Below are 26,749 nucleotides of genomic sequence, written 5' to 3' on the forward strand. Positions count from 1 at the left end.
TTCCTGGAACTTTTTATTCTCTAGATATCTTGAAGTGATCTTGCCACTACACCTTTGTTTAAAAAGTGAATTCTGCTTAAATGTTGGGTAAAATAGCTTGTTATGTTGGCAGTGGAAGTCCTTTTCAGTCTGGTTAATACATGTTTGTTTTGTACCAATAACATGCTGTGCACTCTATTCTTTGGTATCTTTTTTAGGAAATAATTTTGGTGAGACAGTATGTATCTAAGGTACCCCTGTACTCCCTGGAAAGGAATGAGAGTTTACTGAATTGTCTCTCACTTATTTTTTTCCTTAACTTTTAAAGTTTTGTGTTTGTCTATCAGAGACTGAAAACATACAAACATATGTACAGTGTAAAGAACAACTATCAAGTGGATATTCCTGTAACCACCGCCCAAGGCAAGAGATAGCTATCGGCAGCCCCACGTCTCTCACCCGATTGTATCTAGACTTTTGTGATAGTCATCTCCTTGCTTTTCTTGATAGCTTTACCACCTATGTATGCACCTTAAAAATGTTCTTTAGTTTTGCCTGCTTTTAAACTTTACATACATAGGATCAAACTGTGTATGTTCTTGTCATCCAAGTTGGCACATGTAGTTCGTGGTTCTCACTGCTTTATAGTATATTTCCTTTGGTTCACCCATTCTTCTGTTGGTGGACTTTTGGGTGGTTTCCAGTTCGGGGCTATTACGCATGTTTTCGATTTTAAAGTCAGCACATAAGGGGAAATTATTCATCCTTTAGCCATACTGGCCTTCTCCTGGGTCTTCAAATACACCAAGCACATGCTGTCTCAGAGTCCCCCCTGCCTAGAATGTTCTTTCTCCACTTATGTGTCTGGGAAACTCCCTCACTTGATTCAGGTCTCTGCTCAAAGTCATTTTATCAGAAAATTCTTCCCTGACCATCCTCTTTAAAACAGTACTCTTCGCCCTCGCTCTGTCCCTTAGTCACCGTGTATTCCTTCAGAGCCCAGATCACCACCAGACGTAAACATATGTACTTACTGTCTGCTTCCTCTGGAAGATTCTTAAGCCCCACCTTCATGAATTTAAGCAGTTCAAACATGTTAAGAACTTGTCTGGAGAGTCGATTCCAGCCTCATTTCTACCGTTCATAGCCCTGTGAAGTTGGGAAATTGCAGTTCATTCATTCAGCAAATTGAGCATCTACTAAGTGCCAGGTCCTATTCTAAGTACTCCAGATACATCACTGAGCAAAAGAGATACAGATCCTGTCTTCAGGGGGCTTTTATTGTAGTGTGTGTGTGTGTGTGTGTGTGTGTGTGTGTGTGTGTGTGTGTGCTTGGCGGGGGTTGTGGCACAATAAGCAGTAAACATAATAAGTAAATTAGAGGATAAATAAGTCCAGTTGTCCCTCAGTATCTGCAGGGGATTCATCTCCCCCACCTCCCCCAACCCAGGATACAGAACTCATGGAAGTGGAGGTAGAGCAGGGGCAGGGGAGCATGCTTGCTATTTTAAATAGATTGGTCTGAGTAGGCCTCATCGAGGAGGGGATGTTTAGAAAGCGATTTAAAGGAGGGGAGGGAGTGAGGCATATGGACTTCTGGGGGAAAATATTACAGGTAGAAGAAGCAGCCAGTGCAGGGGCCCCGAAACGGCAGTGTGACTGATGGATTCAGGGAACAGCGAAGAGGCCAGAGTGGCTGGTGTGTCACGAGGGATTATAGACCATTGTATGACCTTGGCTTATATTCTAAGTCAAATGGGAGTCACTGGAGGGTTTTGAGGAAGGGGGTGACATGATCTGATTTACATATTAAAAGGATCCCTTTGATTGTGTTAAGAACTGAGAATTGGTGGAGGCAATGGCAGAAAGAGGTAGATCAGTGAAAAAAAAAATGCAGGAATTCTTTTGCAAGACACAGGTGCCTTGGCTTGGGAAGGGGTAGTGGTAGAGGTGGGTATTTGTTTCATGTATTGTTAATAGGATTTTCTGTTGGATCAGATGTTGGGGATGAGAGAACCAAGGATGACTTGAAGGATTTTGGCCTGAGCTATCGGAAGGTTGGATTTCCCATCATCTGGGTGGGGAGGCTGCTGGTGGGGAGGTTTGGAGGGGAGGTCAGGGGCTTGGTCCACCATGTTGAGGTGGAGCTGTCTACTAGCCATCCATATGGAGATGGGAAGAAGCCAGGTAGATGCAGGAGTCTGGGACTTGGGGGCGAGGTCTGAACTGGGGCTACAGGTATGGGTTTGAGAATCTTCCTCGAGAGGATGGTATTTAAAACATGAGACTGGTGTGACATGACTGGGAGTGAATATAAACAGGGAAGAGACCAAGGGCTGAGTCTAATCTTCCTGAGCCCCCAGCATTTCCTCAGCTGGGAGACATAAAAATCATGTTTCCCCTTCCTACTTCACAGACTTCTTGTCAGGACCATCTTCAAGGCTTTAAAGCACTTAAAGCAATGAATGAAAGGCCTGATCACACGGTGCTCTGTTTCAGCCTTGGGATGAGAAGGCATGAAGGGTGGGAACATGTCAGGGAGAGGGGCCAGAAAAGTACCCAGAGTTTTTCTTCCTGTACTTTGAGAAGGTTGATGCCCCTGGTGTTGAAGGAAGTCATGATGAGCCTTGGTAGTTAACAATGAGAAAAGCTCCGGAATCTATGGACCGATGTTTAGACTTGGGGTTAAATAATGTTTAGACATTGAATTAACTTGGTCAGAGTATCTGTCTTGGAAGCAGTGAAGGAAGGAAGGAAAGAACAAGGGAGGGAGGGAGGGAGGAAGGAAGGGAGGAGAAGAAGGAAGGGAGGAAAGGAGGGAGAGAGGAGGCAGAGAATAGAGGAGGGAGTAAAAGAAGGAGAGGCTAGGGCTTCCCTGGTGGCGCAGTGGTTGAGAGTCCGCCTGCTGATGCAGGGGACACGGGTTCGTGCCCCGGTCCAGGAAGATCCCACATGCTGCGGAGCGGCTGGGCCTGTGAGCCATGGCCCTGAGCCTGTGCGTCCGGAGCCTGTGCTCCGCAACGGGAGAGGCCACAGCAGTGAGAGGCCCGCGTACCGCAAAAAAAAAAAAAAAAAAGAAGGAGAGGGTAAGGACCTTCGCTTCTCCTGCCCCTTCACCAGGAAGTCACCACAGAAGGAGGAGGGGAAAAGTCTGGAAGCCAGGGGCAAAGAGGCAGGCCAGTTCCTAGTAGGGAATCAGACAAGGAGGCCTTAGGTAGTCAAGGGGGTCGCACTAAACAGCCTTTTGGGGTCTGTTTTTTGAGACCTTTGTTTGCTGTTTACTGGAGATGTTCTCTCTTCACTGTCAGAGCTTCAGTCTTGGACCAGTGAGGGCTGACGCCCAGCCTGTCTGTGGGGAGAGCAGTAAAGTCACTGGAACCACTGGCCTCAGCAGCCGGCCTGTGAGTGCGTGTTTTGTGGGGCTTTCCAGAAGCTTTCATACACGGTCCTTTGCTGGTAGTGAGGACTCACGGGAAACCCTTGTGAGCAGCTGTAATGCTGAGTGGCACTTAGCATGCAGTCCCCGGGCATGGAGTCCAGTGTTTGTAAGCCTGGAGTCTCCTTTTAGCCCTAGATGGTATTGAAAGAAAAGATTCCCAAGTGATTTGGTCCAGCACCCTAGGTGGGATTGGGGGTGGAACCTGAGACTTTGCTTATCCTACCTTTTGGGAGTCAAAGCAGCCTCTGCTTCGCTTGTGTGTAACTTCAGAGCCGCTTCTCAAATGCCCGAGGTTAATAAAATATTTATCATCAGCAGATGGTGGCCGGGGGCAAAACGGCCACTCTCACTTTCCTCAGAACCTTTTAGAGGTCATTATATGGGGGAGGGAGGGAAAGTGAAGCTCCGATTCAGTGCCCTCTTCCCCCTCCTCTGTCCTCCCGGGGCTTCGGGCTCAGACCCCAGGGCCTTTGCACGGAGCTTTCTTTACACAGGTCCCACAGTCCTTCACAGTTTCAGGAGCACAGAGGTTCCCAAGCTGCTTCTTTAGTTGTTTACTTTAGGCCTTTCTTTGCTCTGGTCTCTTCTTCATCCTAAAGTTTCAAAATAGAGACACACATGTAGAGAACAAACATATGGACACCAAGGGGGGAAAGAGGGGTGGGGGGGGCAGTGGTGGTAGTGGGATGAATTGGGAGATTGGGATTGACATATATACACCAATATGTATAAAATAGATAACTAGTAAAAACCTGCTGTATAAAAATAAATAAATAAAATTAAATTAAAAAAAAAGAAAAAAACCCCAACAAAGTGGATGCTGCCTTGACTGGATGGTGGAGCAGGACGAAAGGAATGGGGACCAGGGATCCCAGGAGCCAGGCTGGTCTGACAGGTCCTTCCCTCATTCACTTTCACCTTGATTGGTGTTTTGGTGAAATTATTAATGATTTATTTAGCAGTGAACCCCACCATGTCTGTGCCCCCAAAGAACCCTGACTTGTAACTCTAACGGATGAGAAGAAGGTGGTGGGAGCGAGGTCCAGGTGAGGTAGGCAGCCAAGCGGAGTCGGGCTGCACTGCAGAGGACAGCAGCCTAGACCCCAAGCTTGAGAGCATCACCCTGGGGGAGAGTCATTGCTCACACTGCTTCAGGGGAGCACTGCCCCTAATGAGGGCGAGCTGGGGAGGCACTACCTGTCTGGAGACATCCACACAGGCCCGACACTGACCTGCCTACAGCAATTGTAAGTTAAGGATGAGAAGCTACTGTTTAACATTGGCTGGAGACACACGTGTATGTGGGTGGTGGGGGGAGTAGAGAGAAAAAGAGAAGACAGAGAGATTGATTGATTGATTGATTGATTGGTTGTGAGAGGGTAGGAGCAACTGACCAGGGAGGCGGCTGTCTTCTCAAAGCATGAAAAGAAACTGTGGGTTATCAAGTAGATAGGGACCAAGATAGCTTATTCTTGGTCAAATGTTGTCTATGCCTGATTATTCAGGTGGGTACCGGCCAACGTCTAAACCTCCTGGTCTACGGAAGCTTTACTGAGCTATGTCTGGGGTTTCCTTTAGCACGTCGGGATCACAGCTCAGTTTGTTCCATTTAAGTATTGGATACTTAATACTTTTAAAGCAGCTACTCTGTGCCCACTCCTGCCAGGTGATGTGGGATGTGAAAGAAATACTGGGTACAATCCCTGCCCTAGAGGAACGTATCAACTTGATGAAGAGACAAGACTCGTACAGATGAAACAAACTTAGGGAAAAATAAAATACCGGTTTTGGAACGCACTCGAGGTTTAGGACCCAGGAGGGATGTGTGCTGTGGTGTCAGCAGCCAGTGGCTGCAGCTCCTGGTGCGAGCTGTGTCCCCGGGGTCTGGATGCCTTGAGGAGAAGCCCCAGGGGAATTTGCCGAGCCCATGCGTTTGTGGGTGTATCTCCGTCACAGCACTTGGATTCAGTCTCATGACCGTGGCTGCTTGGAGACGCCCCATCGAGGACCTCGTGCTGTGGGGGACTGTCCTCTGGCTGCCTGTCTCGGGAGAAGTGAAACAACTTGTTAGGCTTGTTCCTGCCTGCAAAGGGCGGTAGCGTCATCCATCCTTCTGACCTCAGATGGTTGTATGACAGGAGGGATGGAGCGTGGAGGCCCTTGGGTAGAGCACCGTGTGGTTTATCCCTGGCTGCAAAATCTATTTAGGCAAAAAGAAGTTGGAGTTAATACTCTTCACGCCCTGACACTGCAGTGCTGCCTGCTCTTGGGAACTCGTCTTTGTCCCAGTGTTCTCTATCTCTCTGGGCTCCCCTGGTCTCTCCAGTCTGCTTTCCACCCCTGCTCCTTTCGTCACTCCCTGCTTGTTTCCAGACGCTTCCTCTGATCCCCTGGCTTCTGCAGTGATGGAGATGCATGAGCATTTCTCCCAAGTCTCGATCTCCCGCCCTGTCCTCACTCCTAAGCCCAGATCCTGGTTGCTGTCTGCACGTCCTGCAGGCCTGCAGGTCGGCCTTGGCTTCCTCCGAGCCGTCCCAGGGAAAGGCATCGCCCTCACACGGTCAGCACTGACTCCTCTCCTTCCACTTCTGTGCCACCCATCACCGTCACCAGGGCGGCCACGTCTGAGAGTCTGTGATGCTGCTGGAACCCATCCTCTCGCAGCTATTCCCCCCTCTTGTTCTCGAGCCCACACCCTCCTTCGCTCTCACCCCAACCAGTATTTTGAAACGTTTAGAATTAAACCTGTACTTATTTATCAATAGAACTCCACCTTTCCTATGCCCCAAAGAAATCTTCCTTGTAACTCTAACAAATGAGGTTTAAACAGAGCGGCTTCCTTCTCTCTCTGCCCGGGCAGCCCTGCCCATCTCCTGCCCCACTCCTCCCCAACAGTGGTCCTGAAGCCCCCTGACACTAGGAACTCAAAGAACATGGCAGGAAAGCCACACCTACCCTCTTGTGACAGTTGACTGTGACAGCCTCCTGAGCTATCTCTCTGTTCCTTCTCTGTCCAGGGCTGTTTCTGTAAAACCCAGACCCGACAAGGCTCAAAACCACCTTGATAACTGGTCACCATTCACAGAACAAAGGCTGAACTGCAGCAGATCCTCAGTCTGACCCCAAATCACCTTTTCTTCCCTCCCTCTGGGCCTGTGTGGTGGGCCTGCGTGAACACTTGGAATTCCCCAGCCCTGCCGGCACCTTAAGCCTCCATACACTGCTGGTGGTGTTCCGTCTGCCAGGAACACCTTTCCCCATGCTTCTCTTCCTGAGGAAAGACTGTGTACTCCTTAGGTCTGGGTTAGATGTTGTCGCCTCCGCGAAACCTTTCTCGAACTTCCTTCTCATCAAACATAATGTGTCACTCCTTCCCTGTTCCTACAATTTCCTGTTTGCACTTAAGAAGAAAAAATACTTACCTCCTTCCATTATAGTCACACCAGCAGCAGGGACAATGTGCTCTTTATTTTCGAGTCTGCAGAGCACCCATCCCGGCACCAGTATACACTTGTTGAATAAACAAACAACTGAATGAATGAATGAATGAGTTTGACGTGCTCGTTAAAGCCCATGTGGGCACCAAGGCCTCATTCGCCTCCTCTTTCACTGGCTTATCATTCTTAAGAGGAGTGGGTCTCTCTGTACTTCAGCCTTTGCGGTGCCAGGTGGCTAAGGGAAAACCCGGCAGTTCTGAGAACACGGTGGTCGAGCTGTGTCTGGTTCCCTGTAAGTCACTCTTTCTCCATAACTCCGATCACTGCCCAGTCTCAGACCCTCCACTTCTGAACCTCAGCTAGAGGGATTTAAAAAGCGCTTTCCAGCATCCATTTAGGTAGCTGGCCTCCTGCCGGCCTTGGTTCCAAGATCCCATCCCCTCTTTTCCCCAGTTTTCACAAGTGGGCCGTGGTTGGCTCTCTCAAGCCTGACCTGTACCCCATCACTCAAGCACTGGAGCCCTTCCCTTGATGGGAGGGTTCCTGTGCTGAGCCCCAATTTTGTGACCAGGACTTTGCTTTCAGTGGCAAGATCTCCTTAGAGCCAACTTCTGAGTATTTCATGTTTGTTTAAACCTTAACATTTACCTTCAGTCCAGCTGTCAGTTACTCTCATCCCTCCTTCCCAGGTGCTGTCTGCTTATCTGGTATCCACTGTCTGTCCTCATTTGCTCTTCACTCATGTCACACCTGCAGATGTGTTTGCCACCCCTTGGCCGTGGGGCATCCTAGCTCTGCCTCAGACAAGGGCATCACTCACCACACAGGTGAAAAGCCAGAGGGCTTCTACCCTCTCCTGCTCCCAGATAATGCACTTTTCTGCAGCTGCACGCTGTCATTCTGATCTTGATACCGATGCTGTCTCACCCGAGTTACCTCAGCTGCATCTTAATGAATCCCCCAAGTCCACTCTTCACCCCTCTGTAGCATTCTCCACACTTTAGCCAGAAAGATCTTTCAAGATGTAATACTGTTCATGTCACATCACAGTCCTGCTTAAAACCCTTCCTCATCTTACCTCGTTCTTAGGAATAAAGACCACATTTCTGAAGAATGTTAGAAAACACGGCCTACAAAGCCAGGGCTATCTGGCCCCAACGGCCTCCTCAGCTTCTTTTTCACTCACTAGCCAACATCCCCCTTCTTCTCATGCATACATCCTGCTTCCTCCCACCCCAGGGCCTTTGAACATGCCATTTCCTTTGTTTGGAACTCTGTTCTTGTCTTTCAGCTTAGAGCTCAAGCACCCCTTTTCCACAATGCCTACCTGTTGCTACCCTCGCTAGCTCTCACAGCTCCCTGAACTCCTCCTTTATAGAACTTCTCACAGTTTTTAATTATATAGTCACGTGATCATTCATTACTGTGTTTCCCTCTAGTGAGGTCCAAGGATAGGGACCATGTCCGTGTTGCTCACAATTTTATTGAGCCCTGTAATTAACATGGGGTCAGTGCCTCACGCATATTATTAGATGATGGGGATAACACCTGCATGATCCTACCTGACCAGTCCCACGGAAGTTTACCAGGTCTGTGTATAAGCATGTCCTAGGGATGATGCTCTGCCACTCAGCTCCTCCTAAGCCCGAGCATGGATACTGCCTCGTAGAGGGTAAACCATGAGACAGATATACAACATGGGGCTCCTGAAATCCTTACGCAACATCCCATATTGTTTATTGAAAGTATTTGGATGTGCATGTTTATTACTTAGTTTTCTTGTTGTAGGGAATTTGACAGATACGCCATACCATTGCACTCTACATTAACTGCATTTCCTTGAATTCAGAGCCAGTAAAAAGTTCATCTCTTCATGTTAATTGTTTTCTTCTTTTAATCATGAGAATTCTATTCCCCATTGGATTTCTTTTTTTCTTTTTTTTTTTCTTAGCTGCTGGGGTACTCTGTGCTAAATTTCACACTTAACATAGTAAAATTTCCTCTGCCCAGGTATCCTGTTGTATCTGTCCTCTGTTGTTTTTATTATTTATTTATTTGTTTTTGGCTGCTCTGGGTCTTCATTGCTGTGCGTGGGCTTTCTCTAGTTGCGGCGAGCGGGGGCTACTCTTCATTGCGGTACATGGGCTTCTCACTGCGGTGGCTTCTCTTGTTGCAGAGCATGAGCTCTAGGCGCGTAGGCTTCAGGAGTTGTGGCACGCAGGCTCTAGAGCGCAGGCTGAGTAGTTGTGGCGCACGGGCTTAGTTGCTCCACGGCATGTGGGATCTTCCTGGACCAGGGCTCGAACCTGTGTCCCCTGCATTGGCAGGCGGATTCTTAACCACTACGCCGCCAGGGAAGTCCCGCTGTGGTTTTTAAAGTGATTTCTTTGTTGTTCTATTGTGTTATACTTAATTATTAAAGACAATTCAGATTCTTTTGTTAGGAATATATATATTTATATGTTATATTATATACATTTTTATTTATATTATATATTAGCTACATATGATGTATATATCATATTTAATACATATTACAAAGCCCTTATACCCCCTCTTTTATCCCATAGCGATAATCCATATTCTTCCTTTGGAGCCACGCTGGCGAGGGATGATGAAAAGAATCTGTGGAGTGTGCCTCACGATGTGTCCCACACAGAGGCAGATGATGACAGGATCCTCTACAATTTGATCGTTGTTCGTAATCAACAGGCCAAAGATTCAGAGGTAAGCACCTTTTGAGATCTTGCTGTGCACAGGTGATAATGTCCAGTGAAAAACAGCAATAACGGAGAAGACCAGCTTAGAATAGAGGAAAGAATGAAGGATGAGATGTGTGAAAGGTAGGGCAGGTCTTTTAGCAGCATCTAGTTGCTAATTTTAGCTGGTCTTGGTACACCTGTTTAATACACAGATAAGACTGATTTCTAATTGTTACTTTAATGATACAAATTACAGCAGTAGGGAAACAGCAAGGCAGTGCTGTTCAGATCGTGAAAATACTTTATGGTCTTAAATGGCTTAACCAGTCCATCTCTAATCTTTCCAACTGTTTAGCAAGCCACCATTAAAGATTCAGACTGAAGGTTGAGAGGTACTTTGCATCATCACTACTTCTGAATTAATGGGGCCTGAATTGTTTTTTTTTTCTCTGTTTGTATCTTCTTAAATTGTGCTTATGGATCAAACAGTGTATCTGCCATATTTGAGGTGATTTTTGTGATAAGGCTTGAAACCACTCTTTTACTCAAAGTCATTGATATGAGAACACCAGAATACTGAGAAGGAGACAACTTCATAAATGAAGAGAAAACAGCAAAAGGGATGATATTTTATTTTCTCCTTTATTCCAAATGTAGTATTATAGTACTATCATAATACAATATAATATTATGTGTATCATTTTCCAAGTAATACACGCTAAGTTTTCTAACTTCTGTGTTCATCTGTTAGTTCTGAGTAGATGCCTATATTAGATATCACTTTATGTTTTCCTTTGTATCGTATAGTCATTGAGAAGAACAGAGACATTTAAAATCTCAGGCTTAGGCTATGAAGAAAAGCACCAGAGTGTGTATGTATGGGAGCAGGTTTATTGCGGGGGAATTGTTAACTGTTTTTCCCCCGAAAACATGCGTTAGCAGGAGATGATAACTTTAGAAGAGTCATGTGTCCCGGTCCTTTTATTCTGGTGTGACTTGGGATGCCTTTGGGGGGTTGGAGGTGGGCTGAGAGGTGGGGAATGACAGTTGCCTCTGATTCTTGAGGCCTGGGGTCGAAGAGTAGGCTGGAGAGTCCCGCAGTGGCTTTGATGAGCATCCTTTCTTGGGTGTGGAGTGCTAGTAGGGACAACTCCTGCTAGATATCCATCACAGCGCTTAAGTCAGAGGCATAACATATTAGTGGCCATGCACTGCGCTACCCCTGGCTTCCCCCCTGCTATCCCCTCCTCCACTGGTAACATTTAAAGGACATGATAAAGGCTGCTCAGGCCAGGAATAGCCATCCTGGCTGCCCTTCCTGAGCATATGGACAGGAATTCTTGCATGACCTTGTTTTCCCTTTAATGGGAAGCGCTAATCCTTACCCTGCTGTATTGGGCTGACCAGTTAGGGTTTCTGCTGGTGAGAATGGAACTAGTTCTTCTCTTTTCTTCCTTTTCTTTCTCCACTCTGTGCAAAGCTGTGACAGCAATAGGGAAGTGATATACATATATATAGCACACGTTTCTCTGTCTCCGCAGGGCCTCAGGCCAGATGTGAAAGGGGCTTGAAGGGTGTTTGCCCTGAGCCTGGCAGCTGTCTCTGGAGGAGCTCTTGTCTCTCTGCCCTGTTTGTCTTTACTTTTGAAAAGGCAGTAGAGGAGGCAACGTGAGCTGCAAAGCGCTCTGAATAAGCATGGCTTCCAAAGCAGCCGCCGTGTCATTTCTGTGCTGCTCTTGGACCTGTGTGAAGGGCCTTCCAGAAGGCTTTTCCTTTTTCTTTTTCTTTTTTTTCTTATTAGCTGAAATTCAATCCTCTATTATTCTGGTACAGAAGAAATAAGTAAGCATAGAAGCAATGTCTTTTCTCCTATATTTTCCTCAATATGTTGGAAAAAACCTCTTCTTGATTTGAATACAAGTACACCACTACTTTGTCATCTAGGCCATTTAATGTTGTGTAACATGTATATATACAGCACCTCACATTCATATTTAATGGAGTAGTGTACAACGAGTGAGTTCCAGATGTAGAAATGTTCTGTACGTAGTTTGACTGGTAAACTTCTCAGCGGCACGGATCATGTCTCTGTCTTACACTTTACCTCTACTTTAAATGGTTACAGGTCCCGTTTTGGGGAACTTTTTATAACAGTGATTCTCAAACTTGAGTGTATATAAGAATTACTTTGAAAATAAGTTTCCTGGACCCCATCCCCAGAGATTTTTTTTTGAATTTTATTTTATTTTTTTGTACAGCAGGTTCTTATTAGCTATCTATTTTATACATATTAGTGTATATATGTCAATCCCAGTCTCCCAATTCATCCCGCCCCGAAGGCTTTTTCTTCTCCTTGCCTAAGAAATGAAGTCAAGTTTAACTCTAGAGGAACTCTGCAACCAGGACAGGCCGTCAGGTCAACAACATGAAGATGTGATGATGATGATTTTACATGAAATGTTATGAAATGTCTCTGTTCATGGTGCTTCCTTTTTTTTTCAGGTGTAAAAAAAAAAAAATATACATACACAAGGTATATATAAAATATATATTTTAAGGTTTGTATGTGTACATACATACATAATATATATACATGGTTAAAAATGTTTCATATATTTTCTTCCAAAAATTTGAAATGCATATAAAAGCATATATTAATATATCTATTCATTTTCCCACAGATTGGATCATACATTACATATCATTCTGTACCCTGCTTTTTTTCCACTTAATAATATATTTTGGACATATTTTCACTTCAACATGTGTAGATTTACCTTAGTGGTTTTGGGGGCTCTCTTGTATTCTCTTGCATGAATTCACTATCATTTATTCAGCCAGTCCCTATTCATATTTAGGTTGATTCAGGTTTTTTGCTATTAGGAGCAGAAGCAATGCTACAGTGGGTATCCATATATACTTGTGTGCCCTGCCATTATTTTTTCAGGAGTAGAATTGCTGGATCAAAGAGTATGTGTGGGGCTTCCCTGGTGGCGCAGTGGTTGGGGGTCCTTCTGCCGATGCAGGGGATGCGGGTTCGTGCCCCAGTCCGGGAGGATCCCACATGCCGCAGAGCGGCTGGGCCCGTGAGCCATGGCCGCTGAGCCTGCGCGTCCGCAGCCTGTGCTCCGCAACGGGAGAGGCCACAACAGTGAGAGGCCCGCGTACCGGAAAAAAAAAAAAAAAAAAAAGAGTATGTGTGTATTTAAAATGTTGGAATTTGTCACAGTGCTTCGTTCTTGGGGGAACCTAGAAAAAACACTTCAGGGTGCAAAACTCACTAGCATTGGGAGTTCATTCAGTGTTTAAGAGGAGCAGCTGCTAAGCTCCAGATAGCTGTTTGCCATGCTGAGGATGGAATTGCCAGAACTTTGGATTTTTAAGAGAAGCTAAAAATCCAAACTTACCTATAAAATGTCCAGATTTTTAAATGGTAGCTCACATTAAAAAAGTGTGTCAGCTAAACAAAATACGTTTATGGGCTACTGATATATAAGGAACATTTACAATAAGGACTGCTACTACTTGATATTATTGTTATTTTGTTCAGTATGATTGAAAAATGAACTCACCATTGATTTAAAAGGTAGAAGGGGGAAGCTGGGGTTGTTTTAAGTTTGAACATTCATATTGCTTATTTTCTTTTTCATGCAGGGTAAAATTGGTACAAATTTTAATAAAACGGAGGATTTTAGTTTTGAGGGAAAAACAAATTCCACCTACTAAGGAACAAGAAACCCTAGATATTTTTGCATGATACAATTTAGAAGCTCAAGCAAGGCGTTAAGGAAAACTGAACATTATGTTTTTTCTTGAGTAGCAATAGCGTGAAAGACCCAGGAACGTCCATATTTGGAATTCTATGAAAAATGAAGAGTAATTTCAAAACAGTGTGTGCACCGCCTACATTCCCTTTCTGAATCTGGAGCTGGTGGAGGAAGGGCTGCAAATATAGTTAAAGCTACATTCGCTGTGTTGTCCCAAATTGGAAAAAAAATCAGAAAAGAAGACATATAGGAGAGCAAATAATGAAGCAAAGGCATGAACTTAAAATTACTTGCAGTGTCAGAAAATAAAACAATAACATTATTTAATTCTAATATAATCCACTTCTATTTACACAAGCCTTCAAAAGCTTGAAGACTGTCAGCAGAATAACTGATGCATTTACAGATCTCCAAGTAGTGAAAAAATTTTGCTCTCATCTTTGACTTTGTAAAATACTTTATGTTTAAGAAATAGTAAACATTGGGCTTCCCTGGTGGCGCAGTGGTTGAGAGTCCGCCTGCCGATGCAGGGGACGCGGGTTCGTGCCCCGGTCCGGGAAGATCCCACATGCCGCGGAGCGGCTGGGCCCCTGAGCCATGGCCGCTGAGCCCGCGCGTCCGGAGCCTGTGCTCCGCAACGGGAGAGGCCACAGCAGTGAGAGGCCTGCGTACCGAAGAAATAGTAAACAACCTCAAAGTCATGTCACTACATCATTATCCTTATGTTCATTTTCATCAACGTAGTTGTACTTCACATAACACTCTGTTCTAGGGAGCTTAGTAATGGTTAATGAAATATCACTGTACCTTATTTACTTATTTTGTATAAATAATTCTAATCACACTGAACGATCTTGTCCTCCAAGATAATAGTGAAAACAGTGGCAAGCACTGTTCAACCTCTTGACATAGATTAATTAAGTCCTCTACACGACAACTGTGAGGTGGGTGCCGTTATTATTTCTATTTGAAGCAACTTGTCCAAGGCCACACAGTTGAAGGTATGGAGTCAGGATTTGAATCTGGGCTTTATGAATCCAGAGACAAAATATATAATGAGCACCACGATTGAAATTGTTAGAGGGGACTAGATATTGTCTGTGATCCCATGTAGCTTTCAAAATGCATGAACAGAATCTGTCCAAAGCCTATTTCTGTGACTTTTTGAAACCAATGATATGAAAGGGACGCTCACATCGGTGGACTAAGAACTATGTTTGGTTTGGGGATCGTGATTGCAGTTCAGGAAGTGGTCCCAGTCATAATACACTTTTCCCAAATTATGCATTTACACAGTGAGTACAGCTGGTTAAGACTGCAACCCAGGGTTTCAGTTTTGTTTTTTTTTTTAGCTGTACGTGGGCCTCTCACTGTTGTGGCCTCTCCCGTTGTGGAGCACAGGCTCTGGACGCGCAGGCTCAGCGGCCATGGCTCAGGGGCCCAGCCGCTCCGCGGCATGTGGGATCTTCCCGGACCGGCGCACGAACCCGCGTCCCCTGCATCAGCAGGCGGACTCCCAACCACTGCGCCACCAGGGAAGCCCCATCCCTTCGTCTCTTTGTTCAGTGTTCTCTGATGTGTTATTTGGTGCCCCTTCTGAAGGTTCGGTAATAGTTCTTTTAGGAGTTCGTGCATGGCTTCAAGATTTTTACTCTGTTAAAGAAGGCTTTTACATTTTTGATTAAGAATGTAAGTACTGGGCTTCCCTGGTGGCACAGTGGTTAAGAATCCACCTGCCAGTGCAGGGGACACGGGTTCAAGCCCTGGTCCAGGGAGATCCCACTTGCCGCGGAGCAACTAAGCCCGTGAGCCACAACTACTGAGCCAGTGCTCTAGAGCCCACGAGCCACAACTACTGAAGCCCGCGTGCCTAGAGCCCGTGCTCTGCAACAAGAGAGGCCACAGCGATGAGAAGCCTGCGCACTGCAGCGAAGAGTAGCCCCCCGCTGGCTGCAACTAGAGAAAGTCCGCCCGCAGAAATGAAGACCCAATGCAGCCAAAAATAAAAAGTAAATAAAATTAAGAATGTAAGTGCTGAAAATCAAATCGTTTTCATAAACACTTTTAGGACTATGCTGGTTCAAAATAGGTGATGTTTGTTTGACATAATCGGTGATAGAAATTCTAGGCTTATTTTTAAAGCTATTAAGTAATTGCATGCTCGGAAATGTTTGTCATTCTGATGATAAGCGCCTGTCACTGAGCAAAGCAGTATTTATACACTGGCAGGAACCATGTGAACACCAGATGCTTGTGTGGCTCAAGCCATCCTGTGAAAACCTGAAAACCTCCCTCTGCTGAACCCCTGGGAACAGCTACATGTTATTATTTTTTAAAACTATAGAGGCAAAAACATAAAATGTCCCTGGTTTACAATTTGTTTGCTCTTCCTGTGTGTCAGGACTCCCTGCTGGCGTAGTGTTGCCAGGCATTGTAAACAGTTCCTATGCAATGTTTAAGATAGCAGCAGAAGTTCCCAGGGGTTTGTTTGCAATGTCTGGATTATAGGCTTAGCCTGTCATATCCCTGGTACTAAAAGAAAGGGTAAAACAGAGTTAACTGGAATGTTTGGTTGGAGGATGTGAGGTGGTGGGAGAGAGGGCGGGTACCAGCCACATCGCTCTGCAGCGCTTGGAGGTGGGATGTTCCGGTTGGGCTCTGCACGGCTCCGTCTTAGCAAGTCTCCACTCGCTGGACGAGGCTCGCTCTGGTCAGGCCATCTGACTTCTCTATAAGTGGGTGAACACTGGCCATGGTTGGCGATAGAGCTGCAAGTTTTACGCCAAGCGTGAAGGAGCAAAATAACAGTGGAAAATTGAAGCAATTCTCTAGATCATTCTGGGCTTCTCAAAAGGCCTTTTTGTTTGGGGTCCAGATGATCCAGATTGTTGAATGCAACCATTCTTTATTTGACTTTGCTAGTGACTGTTTGGGTTAGAGGGGGAGAGAATAAAAACACTCGTTAGGATCTGAGAGTCAAGCCGTCTTACCCTCTGTGTTCTAGGTAATAATACTTATGGAGGATTATGTTGGGTTCTGAGCAGTAGCATGCGGCTTAATGCGTGTGTTACAGGCAAGAACTGAAGCCTCACAGTATCCCTGTGAAAGAGGGATTGTGACACATAAGATCAGAGGCTTTTGGTCCTCTGTCCAGGGTGTTGGAGTGGGGGAATTGGGATCGTAGTTCAGTCTGTATGACCTGGAAGCCTGTATGATGGGAAACGCTGCCCCCGTGTCTCTATTGAGCTTAGAAAGAGTCTCAGTGGAATCTTTTTGGTCAAAGACAAAGTTACCAAATGGGTGTTAACTTCCTGCCGAGCAGCGGCTCTGGTCTGTGTATTTGTCAACCATTACTCACCCTGCACCGACTGAATCACCGAGTGGACAACTTTAGTATCTATTTAGTATCAACCTGTATTGGGCAGTGCATGTAACGTCCTCTAGGTGATGCTGCTTGGGAATTTTTAACGCCTTGGGCACCATTCTGGGTACAAAAATCTATTGGACTCCACCAGAAGACATTGTTTGTCTGTCTGTGAGGTTCTTTTCTATTCTTTGCCCACCCTCAACGTTAAAAAAATATCTAAGTATTTTTGGATATTAACATTAAGGTAATCCATGTTTCTTACCGAGTAGGTAGCGCATCAAAGCTCTGTGTAAGCCAACAGAGTTGAGACAACAAATATTAGAAAACGATGCAGGCAAGGGGAAAATCATTAGATATTCAGTAGCATGTGAGGTGCTGAAAAACATGCCTTTTGGAATGAGACAGTTGCGGGTGAGAGTCATAGCTCTGCCTGTCCTAAGATGACACTGAACAGTCATTTAAACTCGGGGAGATCATACTCTTTATTGTCCAGTTTGGGACACAGTCACAAGGTCTTAACTAAGAAGAAAGGGGGGTGCTCATATGGAGTATGCCAGGCCAAAGATATAAATTGGGGCTGCCCTAGACAAGCTGGGATATATGATCACCTTTTTAAAAAATTGTGGTAAAATATAAATAACATAAAATTTGGCATTTTATCCATGTTGTCGTGGCAGTTCAGTGGCATCAAGTACATTCACGTTGTTGGGCAGTCATCACCACCATCCATCTCCAGGACTTTTCATTTTCCCAAACTGAAACTCCATACCCATTAAACAGTAACTCCCTATAACCCCTTCCCCCAGTCCCTGGAAACCACCTTTCTACTTTCTGTCTGTGAATTAGACTACTTTAGGTACTGCATATTAATGGAATCATACGATATTTGTCTTTTTTTTTTTTTTTTTTTTTTTTTTGCGGTATGCGGGCCTCTCACTGTTGTGGCCTCTCCCGTTGCGGAGCGCAGGCTCCGGACGCGCAGGCTCAGCGGCCATGGCTCACGGGCCCAGCCGCTCCGCGGCATGTGGGATCCTCCCGGACCGGGGCACGAACCCGTGTCCCCTGCATCGGCAGGCGGACTCTCAACCACTGCGCCACCAGGGAAGCCCGATATTTGTCTTTCTGTGACTGGCTCACTTCACTTAGCAAAATGTCCTCAAGGTTCATCCATGTTGTAGCATGTGTTAGAATTTCCTTCCTTTTTAAAGCTGAATAATATTCTATTGTATGTATAAACCACATTTTGTTTATTCATTCTTCTGTCACCAGGCACATGGGTTGCTTCCAGCTTTTGGCCTATGTGAGCAATGCTGCTATGAACGTGGGTGTACAAATATTTGTTTGAGTCCCTGATTTAAATTCTTTTGGGTATATACCCAGAAGTGGCATTGCTGGATCATATGGTAATTCTATGTTTAATTTTTTGAGGAACCGCCATACTGTTTTCCACAATGTCTGCACCATTTTACATTCCCAACATCAAGGCATGAGAGTTCTAATTTATCCACATCCTCACCAACACTTGTTATTAAGATCACCATTCTTAACCTCTAAACTGATCAATAAAACAGCTGATGACTTCATATTGATCAGTTTTCACATCCACATAGAGCAGAGACAGTTGAAACTGTGGGCCAGTCACCACCACTGAATATCAGCCTTAGGGATGTAAACCCGGAAGAGGCTGATATCTTGACAGAGCCTCCCTCTGAGCTGCCTGTCCATGGAAGGGAAATAGGTCAGAAAACTGGGGGAGCTCTTTGTACCTGAATTCTATTCTGTTTTTTCCAAGCATCCATATACTAAAATGTAATGGCCAGGCCCTGGTTCTTTTACTGCTCTTTAGATTCTGTCCTCATTAGCCCTCTTCCCCTGGAGCCCCAGAAAGATAGTAGATAGTACACCTTGGGAGTACTGACAGGTCAGTGACAGAGAGGGTGTACAACGCACTGGGGACCTGCAGGAGGATGCCGTGCCTGTAGGAGAAGGGCAGGGAGCTGGCCATCTCTTTCCATTACTAGAACTTCACTGTTGCAGTAACAGGTTGCTGCACCTCTGGGCTTTCTGAGTTATTGTGCTTGTGATGGTGGATTTCCAGAAGGCAGACCACATGTTTATTGGCGCGCATATGAAGGATAATTCACTGATAAGGAATTCTATCTCTCCATTAGTTTTTTTTGCAACTTGCATAAACCAGTTGGGCCTGAGAAGAAACAGAAACCATAAAGCTGCCTCAAGAGTTGTATTTTTTTTAAATTATAGTTGACTAGTTGTAAATTTGAAACACAGGGATTAATACCAAGTTAAGCCTCCAGTGACCTACCCAGTGATAGTTTTGGCTTTTTCTAGAACAAGTGAGATCATCAGAAATGCCTGCCTGTCATAGAGTCAGGGTGCCTCCTCCATGCATTGCCTGGATTTCCACAGCAGTCTTTTGATGTTGATGAGTTATTCATTTAAAAGACAGTGAGAGGGGCTTCCCTGGTGGCGCAGTGGTTGAGAGTCCGCCTGCCGATGCAGGGGACGCGGGTTTGTGCCCCGGTCCGGGAAGATCCCACATGCTGCAGAGCGGCTGGGCCCATGAGCCATGGCCGCTGGGCCTGCACGTCCGGAGACTGTGCTCTGCAACGGGAGAGGCCACAACAGTGAGAGGCCCGCATACCGCAAAAAAAAAAAAAGACAGTGAGAGAGAGACCCGAAGAGGTTTCTTCTTGATAGTGTCCAGAAATGGGCTTCTGATTCAGGGTTCGATGCCTTCCCTTTGGGGTGGAGAAGGAAAGCTAGAAGGATCTGAGGATTTAGGGCAGATAGCTGAATGATTTTCTTTGTCCTTTATTTTAAATGTGAGCAGGAATAATCATGTGGTAAAAGAACTCTATAGAAAAAAAAAAAGGCACTTTCCAACTTATTTCCTTCTTTAGAAAACAACAGTGTGTGATTGATTTTTCAAATGTATCTGTGCTATTTTATATACAGGATTTGTTTCAACAAAAGTTCAAATTCTGCCTGATGTGTCTATTTATTGGTTAATTTTATTAAAAACAATGTGTCTAATGTTCAATTAGGCAGGCTTGGTTTGTAATGAGTGTTTTCAGTTCTCTGTATCCCTGAGAGTCTAATATTTTTTAGTCTTGATGTTAATTTAGGGTCAACAATGTGGAAAACTCTTTTCTGTTCTTCCTACATCCCCTGCCTCTCAATTCAATAGGAGGACGAACTGATTTCTATTGCCATTAAGTTAGAATTTCTGGTTTCATCAAAATAAGGACCCACTTTCAGTTTCACAACTATCTTAGGTCAACACAATGGGCATGTGCGTGAGGGAGCCTGGTTGGTTGTTCATGCAAAGCTCACAGGCTTGTGATACTATGGGTATCTCTATAGCTCTTTATCTCTATACTTATACCTATATCTATCTATTTCTCTATCTTATCTATCTGTATCATTCTGTCATCCCTATCTATCTATCTATCTATCATCTGTCTATTTACATTTTTTTAAAGGAATTGGCTTACAAAACTGTGGAGGCTTGGTGAATTCAGAATCTGATGGGGGAGGCCAGCAGGCTGGAGACTTAGGGAATAGTTGCAATTCAAGTCCAAAGGCAGAATTCCTTCCTGCAGAGAGGAGGCCAATCTTTGTTTTATTAGAGCCTTCGAGTGATTAGGTAGGGCCCACCCACATTATAGAGAGTAATCTGCTTTACTTGGAGTGTACTAATTTAAATATTAATCTCATCCACAAAACACCTTCACAGAAACACCCAGAATAATGACTGACCAAATATCTGGGCACTGTGGCCCAACCAAGTTGGAACATAAAATGAACCATCATAGTGGATTTTACTAATGCTCATCAAATTTGCAAGAGACTGCCGTATAAACCCAAATGCACGTAACCATTTGATGGGCCATAAACTTGACCGGTCCGTCCAGCCTCTCCCCTATAATGAAATACGTAAAGGAAACGAGTGACCACACTAGAAGGTGACTGGGAAAGAGGGATCAGAGATCGATGGCAACTGCCATCTATGGAACACTTACTGTGTACCCGATGCTGCTCTAAGTATGTTACATATACAGTGTTAACTGCTGTTGGCCTCCAGATGTGATAACCTGGTGCTTTCATCTCCAGTATAAAGCTATTCCTGTGATTTGGTTAGGACACCCTGCCCCTTGATGGTGGTAGATAGAGGTTTCTGAACATCACCCCCAGGTGAACTGTAGCTTCAGGAACTGGACACAGGCAGGGATTCGGGAGGGCAGGCAGCAGAATATGGAATCAAGGGAAATCCAGAACCGTGTAATATTAGACGAATCTGCGACTGAGACCAAGGGAGATATTTCGAATAAAGGCTCAAATTAAAGGGGCTAGGCAGTTACCCAAACAGAGCCAGCAGATTAGCAGTGGAAGATAGGGCTCTCTAGACATTTCAGTCCGAGTGAAATAATCTGTGTAGATTACTGCAGTAGAATTTAATGCATTGCCAAGGCCCGGCGAGTCCTACTCTCCCATTTTCTCCCTTGGAACCTCTTGACTATTTCCCCAATCCAATAATGACATCATCTCTGTTACCCATGGACAGCTACACCTCTCCAGTTGAAGGCACATTCATTTTCTTGATTTACTATTTAATATATAAAGCTGGACTGAAGGCATAGAAGCTGATGAGGCTATTGCGCTTTGAGGAATCTCTGCCCAGCCTGTGGCAGCGTTCAGTACAGTTCTACATTTTCCTGTTGGCTGAGACCCAAGAGAGCCCAGGGGAAGTGGTGGCCTCAGAGTGGTATCCCTTGTGATCAAAATAGCTCCTTTGCTTTCGCAACAGTTGTTTTGGCCCCATTCACTGGTTTGAAATTCTTTTAAGGTTGAGCAGCCCAAATATATATATATATATATAAAATATTTATTTATTTATTTATTTGGCTGTGCCGCGTGTTAGTTGCGGCATGTGGCCTCTAGTTCCCTGATCAGGGATCAAACCCAGGCTCCCTGCATTGGGAGCGCGGAGTCTTAGCCACTGGACCACCAGGGAAGTCCCTGGAGTAGCTTAGATATTGAATGTAAGTTATGTCAACTCATCCGGCAGTTCCAGTGTTTGCAGTCCATCCTATGGATATTCTCACACAGTTAAACAAAGATATGCGTTCTCTGCAGTAGTGTTTTGAAAAGTAAAAATCTGGAAATAAAAATATTTGATGAAGGTACTGGTTAAAAAGTAACAGGGTAGGATTTATAGATACTGGCTTGGAAAGATAGTTATGATCTATTGCTAAGTGGACATGTATAATATTATCCCATTTGTGTAGAAAGAGATCCCATTTGTATAAAAGCATATGTATGCTAATATACAGCAATAAGATTTCTTCGTAGGAAGGTTACCTATGAACTTTTTTTAGCCTTGGTGACCACTGGGGAGTAGAAGTGGATGGAGAAAGGGGTACTTTCACTTTCTTTTAACTTTATGGTCTTCTGTACTGTTTGAAAGCGATTTTAGACTATATGTGTGTATTGCTTCTGTATACATATACTTCGTATAAAATAATTATCTCACAGCACACTTTGTGGTGGCTGTTTCCTTAGGTCTTTCTAATCTGTCTTGTTTTAGTGTGGGTATGTTGGAGAAAGGGGAAGAAGGGGTGGGAAGAAGGAGGGAGGGAGGAAGAGAGAGAAAAAGAGAGATTAAGAGAGAGAAATGAGAGTTAGTTTAGGAGGACTGGAGCACACTTTGAGGAATCCTGCCAAATGGACTGAATGGCAGAATGTGCATGAAGCAGTCACTTGGTGTTTATCTTTTGAACATTATAAGATTCATCTAGTAGATCAGGCTCTTTCTCTGAAGCTCGCCTTCCCTCCAGCTGCCTGTGAATTCACATGGTAATTAACAGAGACGTATTTGTTCATTCTTCCCCACCCTCCCCACCACCCTGCCCCCGCCTCTTCCTTTGATTGGTCTTTTGCTCATCTTAGAATAACTGAAAATGGCTCTTAATTGCACAGAGCCCGCTAGAGCCCTGGATCCTGGCGCGCTGGGTCTCCACGGTGTGAATGTGCTCAGCTGGGGAATCTGAAGGCTTACGAGGAGTCCTCCATAAGTGCAGCTTTTGGGTTTTGAGTGGGTGCCGAGCGGGAATGGCAGCACCTGCCCGGTTCTGATGGGGGCCCAGATCTGTGGCTTTTCAGTCCTAAAATCGCCGAAGTGTTCTGGAAGGAGACCGTATTTTTCTTGATATGAAACCACCCTTCCATTTAGGTACCCAGTTCCTGGGTACCTGTTGTCACACGATTATTACACCATGCTGTTTACCGCCCTGGAGGGAGCTGCGCCCTTTGATGGTTTTGCGATAGGAGAGACAGGTCAGGTGGCTTATGAATACAAACTGAGTCTACCCTCTTGAAATAATCGTCCTGTTTAATTAGAAAAGAGGTGAGGTAAAGTCACATCCAAGCTTGTTTACCACGTTGCTGTTGTCATTGTTATTATTAAGTAATTTGGAGCCTGGACCCAGCGATTATCATACTAAGTGAAGCAAGTCAGGCAGAGAAAGACAAGTTATCATATGATATCAATCATGTGTGGAATCTAATTTAAAAAAAGATACAAATGAACCTATTTATAAAGCAGAAGCAGACTTATGGAGATCGAAAACAAACTTATGGGTACCAAAGGGGAAATGTGGGGTGCGGGGAATAAATCAGGAGCTTAGGAGGAACACACACACACGGCTATATATAAGATAGATGACTGACGGGGACCTGTGTATAGCACAGGGAACTCTACCCAATATTCTGTGATAACCTATATGAGAAAAGAATCTAAAAACGAATGAATATATGTATATGTATAACTGAATCACTTTGATGTACGCCTGAAACTAACACAACATTGTAAATCAATTATACTCCAATAAAATTAAAATATTAAAAACAGTAAAGTAAGCATAGACAAAGCTTCAAAACATAAACAGCTTGGAGCCAGGTTCAGAGGACCTGAGCCACCGTTCACCTCATTCCTTCTACACGGATGCAGTTTGCGCTAGGAGGCCGCACACAGGTGGGCAGTGTGTGTTTGCACCCCGTGTTGTCAGTCCTGGCTGGGGCTCCAGGAACCGGAAGATCCACATGCTCGTGCTGCTTCCCCAGGCCCGGATGCTGGGCAGTCACCAGGGAGGGGCGAGCAGGAGGAAGTCCTCAGAGATACTTTTTGTTTCATTGTGCAGCCGAGTGTATTTGTCTCTTGGCACTGATTTTTATTCTTACTTTTTTTGCCAGCCTTGGCGAATTTACCAGGAAGTTTTGAAACCAGGTACAAGGGGTGGAGATAAACCCCCCCAGCCGTTGAGTTTGTTGTTAAACACAGGACGTACTCAGGGACGTGCTTTTTCCCGTTGGTCCCTGTCTCTTTGCCAGCACAGAAGGACTCCGAGGAAAGCTATGAGTGGGAATGGCAACAGCTCGTAAGAAGAGAGACCTTCTGACCAAGGACTGGTCAGGGTGCCTGCTCTTCCAGCCTGGCTTTGACAGTCGGCGAAAATACTTTTAAAAATGCCCTCTGTCGTCTTGTACTGCGTAGACTGTCATCTATCTGAAGTCAGCAAGGTTTCCGTAGTTTTTTTTACTGGGAAATGACTGTAGGCCTTGCTTTTAAGCCATCATCCATTTGCTTCTCTAGGCAGACGTCTGGAGGGAAGGGGTGATGTGTCAGGATGCGGTGGACTGTCTGGTGTAGGACTGAGCTACCCAAGGATGTACTGTCACCCGCAAGATGGGCAGAAGGCTGCAGAACCCTCTCCCTGCCTTTCTGGGGCCCCCATTGACTTCTGGAGGGCCCCCCTCCCAGGGTTCTTCTCATGTTACCCTGCGGCTATGTCCCCTTTGTTGGCAGCTCATCAGCCTGCCCCAGCCCTCTCCAAGTATCCCATCACTAACACTTTCTCTCCCATCTTTCCACCCAATTCAATGTCCATTTACTCTGTGTAGGCTCAGCTTAACTGGAACTTAGAAAGAAGCAGGTGTTAGTTCAAAACCAGAGGAATTCAGTGAAGAGTATGAATGATTTAAGGAGGCACTTGGGACCCCAAACTCATCATCATTGGTGAAATCTGAGGAAGCGGAGAGGTTTTCTGAGCAGAGAGGGCAGCTCAGCTCAGTGGTTTCCTGCGGGGCTTCCAGATGTATTCATGCCTATCGTCACTGTGATTTTCAATCTTTCCTGAATTGGGATTGGAGCAGCCTCATCACGTTGCAAACACCGCCAGAAACTTGCCGTGTGAGATTTCCTGGGATAGGGACAGGGTCCTGCATGAGGGCCCTGAGGGTGGAGGCCAAGGCACTGGATGAGCCAGACTGCTTCTGGTCCCAAAGGATTTTGTGGGGCCCAAGGCCTGAACTGTTGAAAGGGGTGGACCTTGGCGTGAGCTGGCAGTCAGCATCAAGCACAAGAAGAACACCCTTGAGTTGCACACGAATGTGGACAACTAGCCGGGGGTGCCTGGATGGCTTAGCAATCTGAGGGCGGGTAAGGGGTGGCATTTGAGAAACAATCCCCCTTCGAGCTGGCAGATCCTCTGCTGATGTTGAAACACTGGCTGCTGTTCTTACCACTCACTCTGCCTGTTCCTCTGCCCTAGTTTGGAAAGGTCTTTTCTTCCTCTCCTGTTTTGCCTGCTCCTGACTTGTCTTCCAGCCGAGGGCAGGGCTTTGTAAAACACCCAGGTGGGGAAACAAGCCGAACCTGCTTTTTCATCCATCCTTTTCTCCACTTTGCTTGCTCTTATTTTCACCTCTGTCTGTGCTTGTCTTTATTTTTTATTTTTATTTTTTGACATAAATCGTAGCAATTATTGTTTTAACACCTTTATTGGAGTATAATTGCTTTACAGTGGTGTGTTAGTTTCTGCTTTATAACAAAGCGAATCAGTTCTACATATACATATGTTCCCATATCTCTTCCCTCTTGCGTCTCCCTCCCTCCCTCCCACCCTCCCTATCCCACCCCTCTAGGTGTTCACAAAGCACCGAGCTAGCTAGTGCTTGTCTTTAAAGGGAACGTCTCAGCCGATGCTGGGTAAGATTTAGTCATTGAGAGGAACTCACTCAGGTCCAAATGTATCTAGGCTTTCAATCGCTGAATGTTCGAAAACACAGCATTTCATTGATGCTTCCGTCCTCACCTTCATATTTTAATCCATGACATGGTATGTATCTTTTGCCTGCTTTAAAGTGATGTTTGGGGGATAGAAAGCACCTTTGACTATATAGCAAAAGACACGCACTGAAATGTTTCAGAGTGATGGTTTTCTATTGTGTGGACTGCAGTTGGCACTATTGCTTTTTTAACCAATCATGGCAGCTGACACTGTATCTGGCAAACATCCTCTTCCTTTTTTTTTTTTTTTTTTTTTTTTTTTTTTGCGGTATGTGGGCCTTTCACTGTTGTGGCCTCTCCCGTTGCGGAGCACAGGCTCCAGACGCGCAAGCTCAGCGGCCATGGCTCACGGGCCCAGCCGCTCCACAGCATGTGGGATCTTCCCGGACCGGGGCACGAACCTGTGACCCCTGCATCGGCAGGCGGACTTTCAACCACTGTGCCACCAGGGAAGCCCAAACATCCTCTTCTTAAAAGGTCACCAATCATATTGGATTAGAGCTCACCCTAGTGATCATTACTAATGATTTTGGTTACTACTTTAAAGACACTGTCTCCCAATAAGGTCCCATCCTGAGGCACCGGACATTAGCACATACACTTTGCGGGGACACAAGTCAACCCGTTAATTGTAGGCATGCCATTGATAGGATTAAAAATACTTGGTTTGGTGGTCAGATGTAGACCCTGTGGGTGTAGTGTGTTGAAAGAGTCTCCCCTCAGGGAGCTTACATTCTACTGAAGGGAGACAGACAACAAATAACTATAATGTAGGTCGTGCAGGGGCAGAAAAATGTTCCCTTCCTTCTAGGTTCTTTGGCTGGTCTAATAATTAAATTGATATAAGACAGATTAACAGGAGAAAAACAAACTTAATTATGTATATACAGGATTCCCCTAAAGATGTGAA

The 26,749-nt window shown here is 45.2% G+C and overlaps 1 protein-coding gene across 1 annotated transcript in view; it reads left to right on the plus strand.

Moving 5' to 3' along the window:
• MREG (melanoregulin) overlaps positions 1-26,749 on the plus strand; it is a 68,193-nt gene that overhangs the window by 15,458 nt on the left and 25,986 nt on the right. The window contains exon 2 of the mRNA XM_060016149.1: positions 9,426-9,582. Within this exon, the coding sequence (XP_059872132.1) occupies positions 9,426-9,582 (157 nt within the window). The remainder of the gene's footprint in view (positions 1-9,425; positions 9,583-26,749) is intronic.

The sequence above is a fragment of the Delphinus delphis genome, chromosome 7 (assembly GCF_949987515.2).
Source record: "Delphinus delphis chromosome 7, mDelDel1.2, whole genome shotgun sequence".
Taxonomy (NCBI): Eukaryota; Metazoa; Chordata; class Mammalia; order Artiodactyla; family Delphinidae; genus Delphinus; species Delphinus delphis.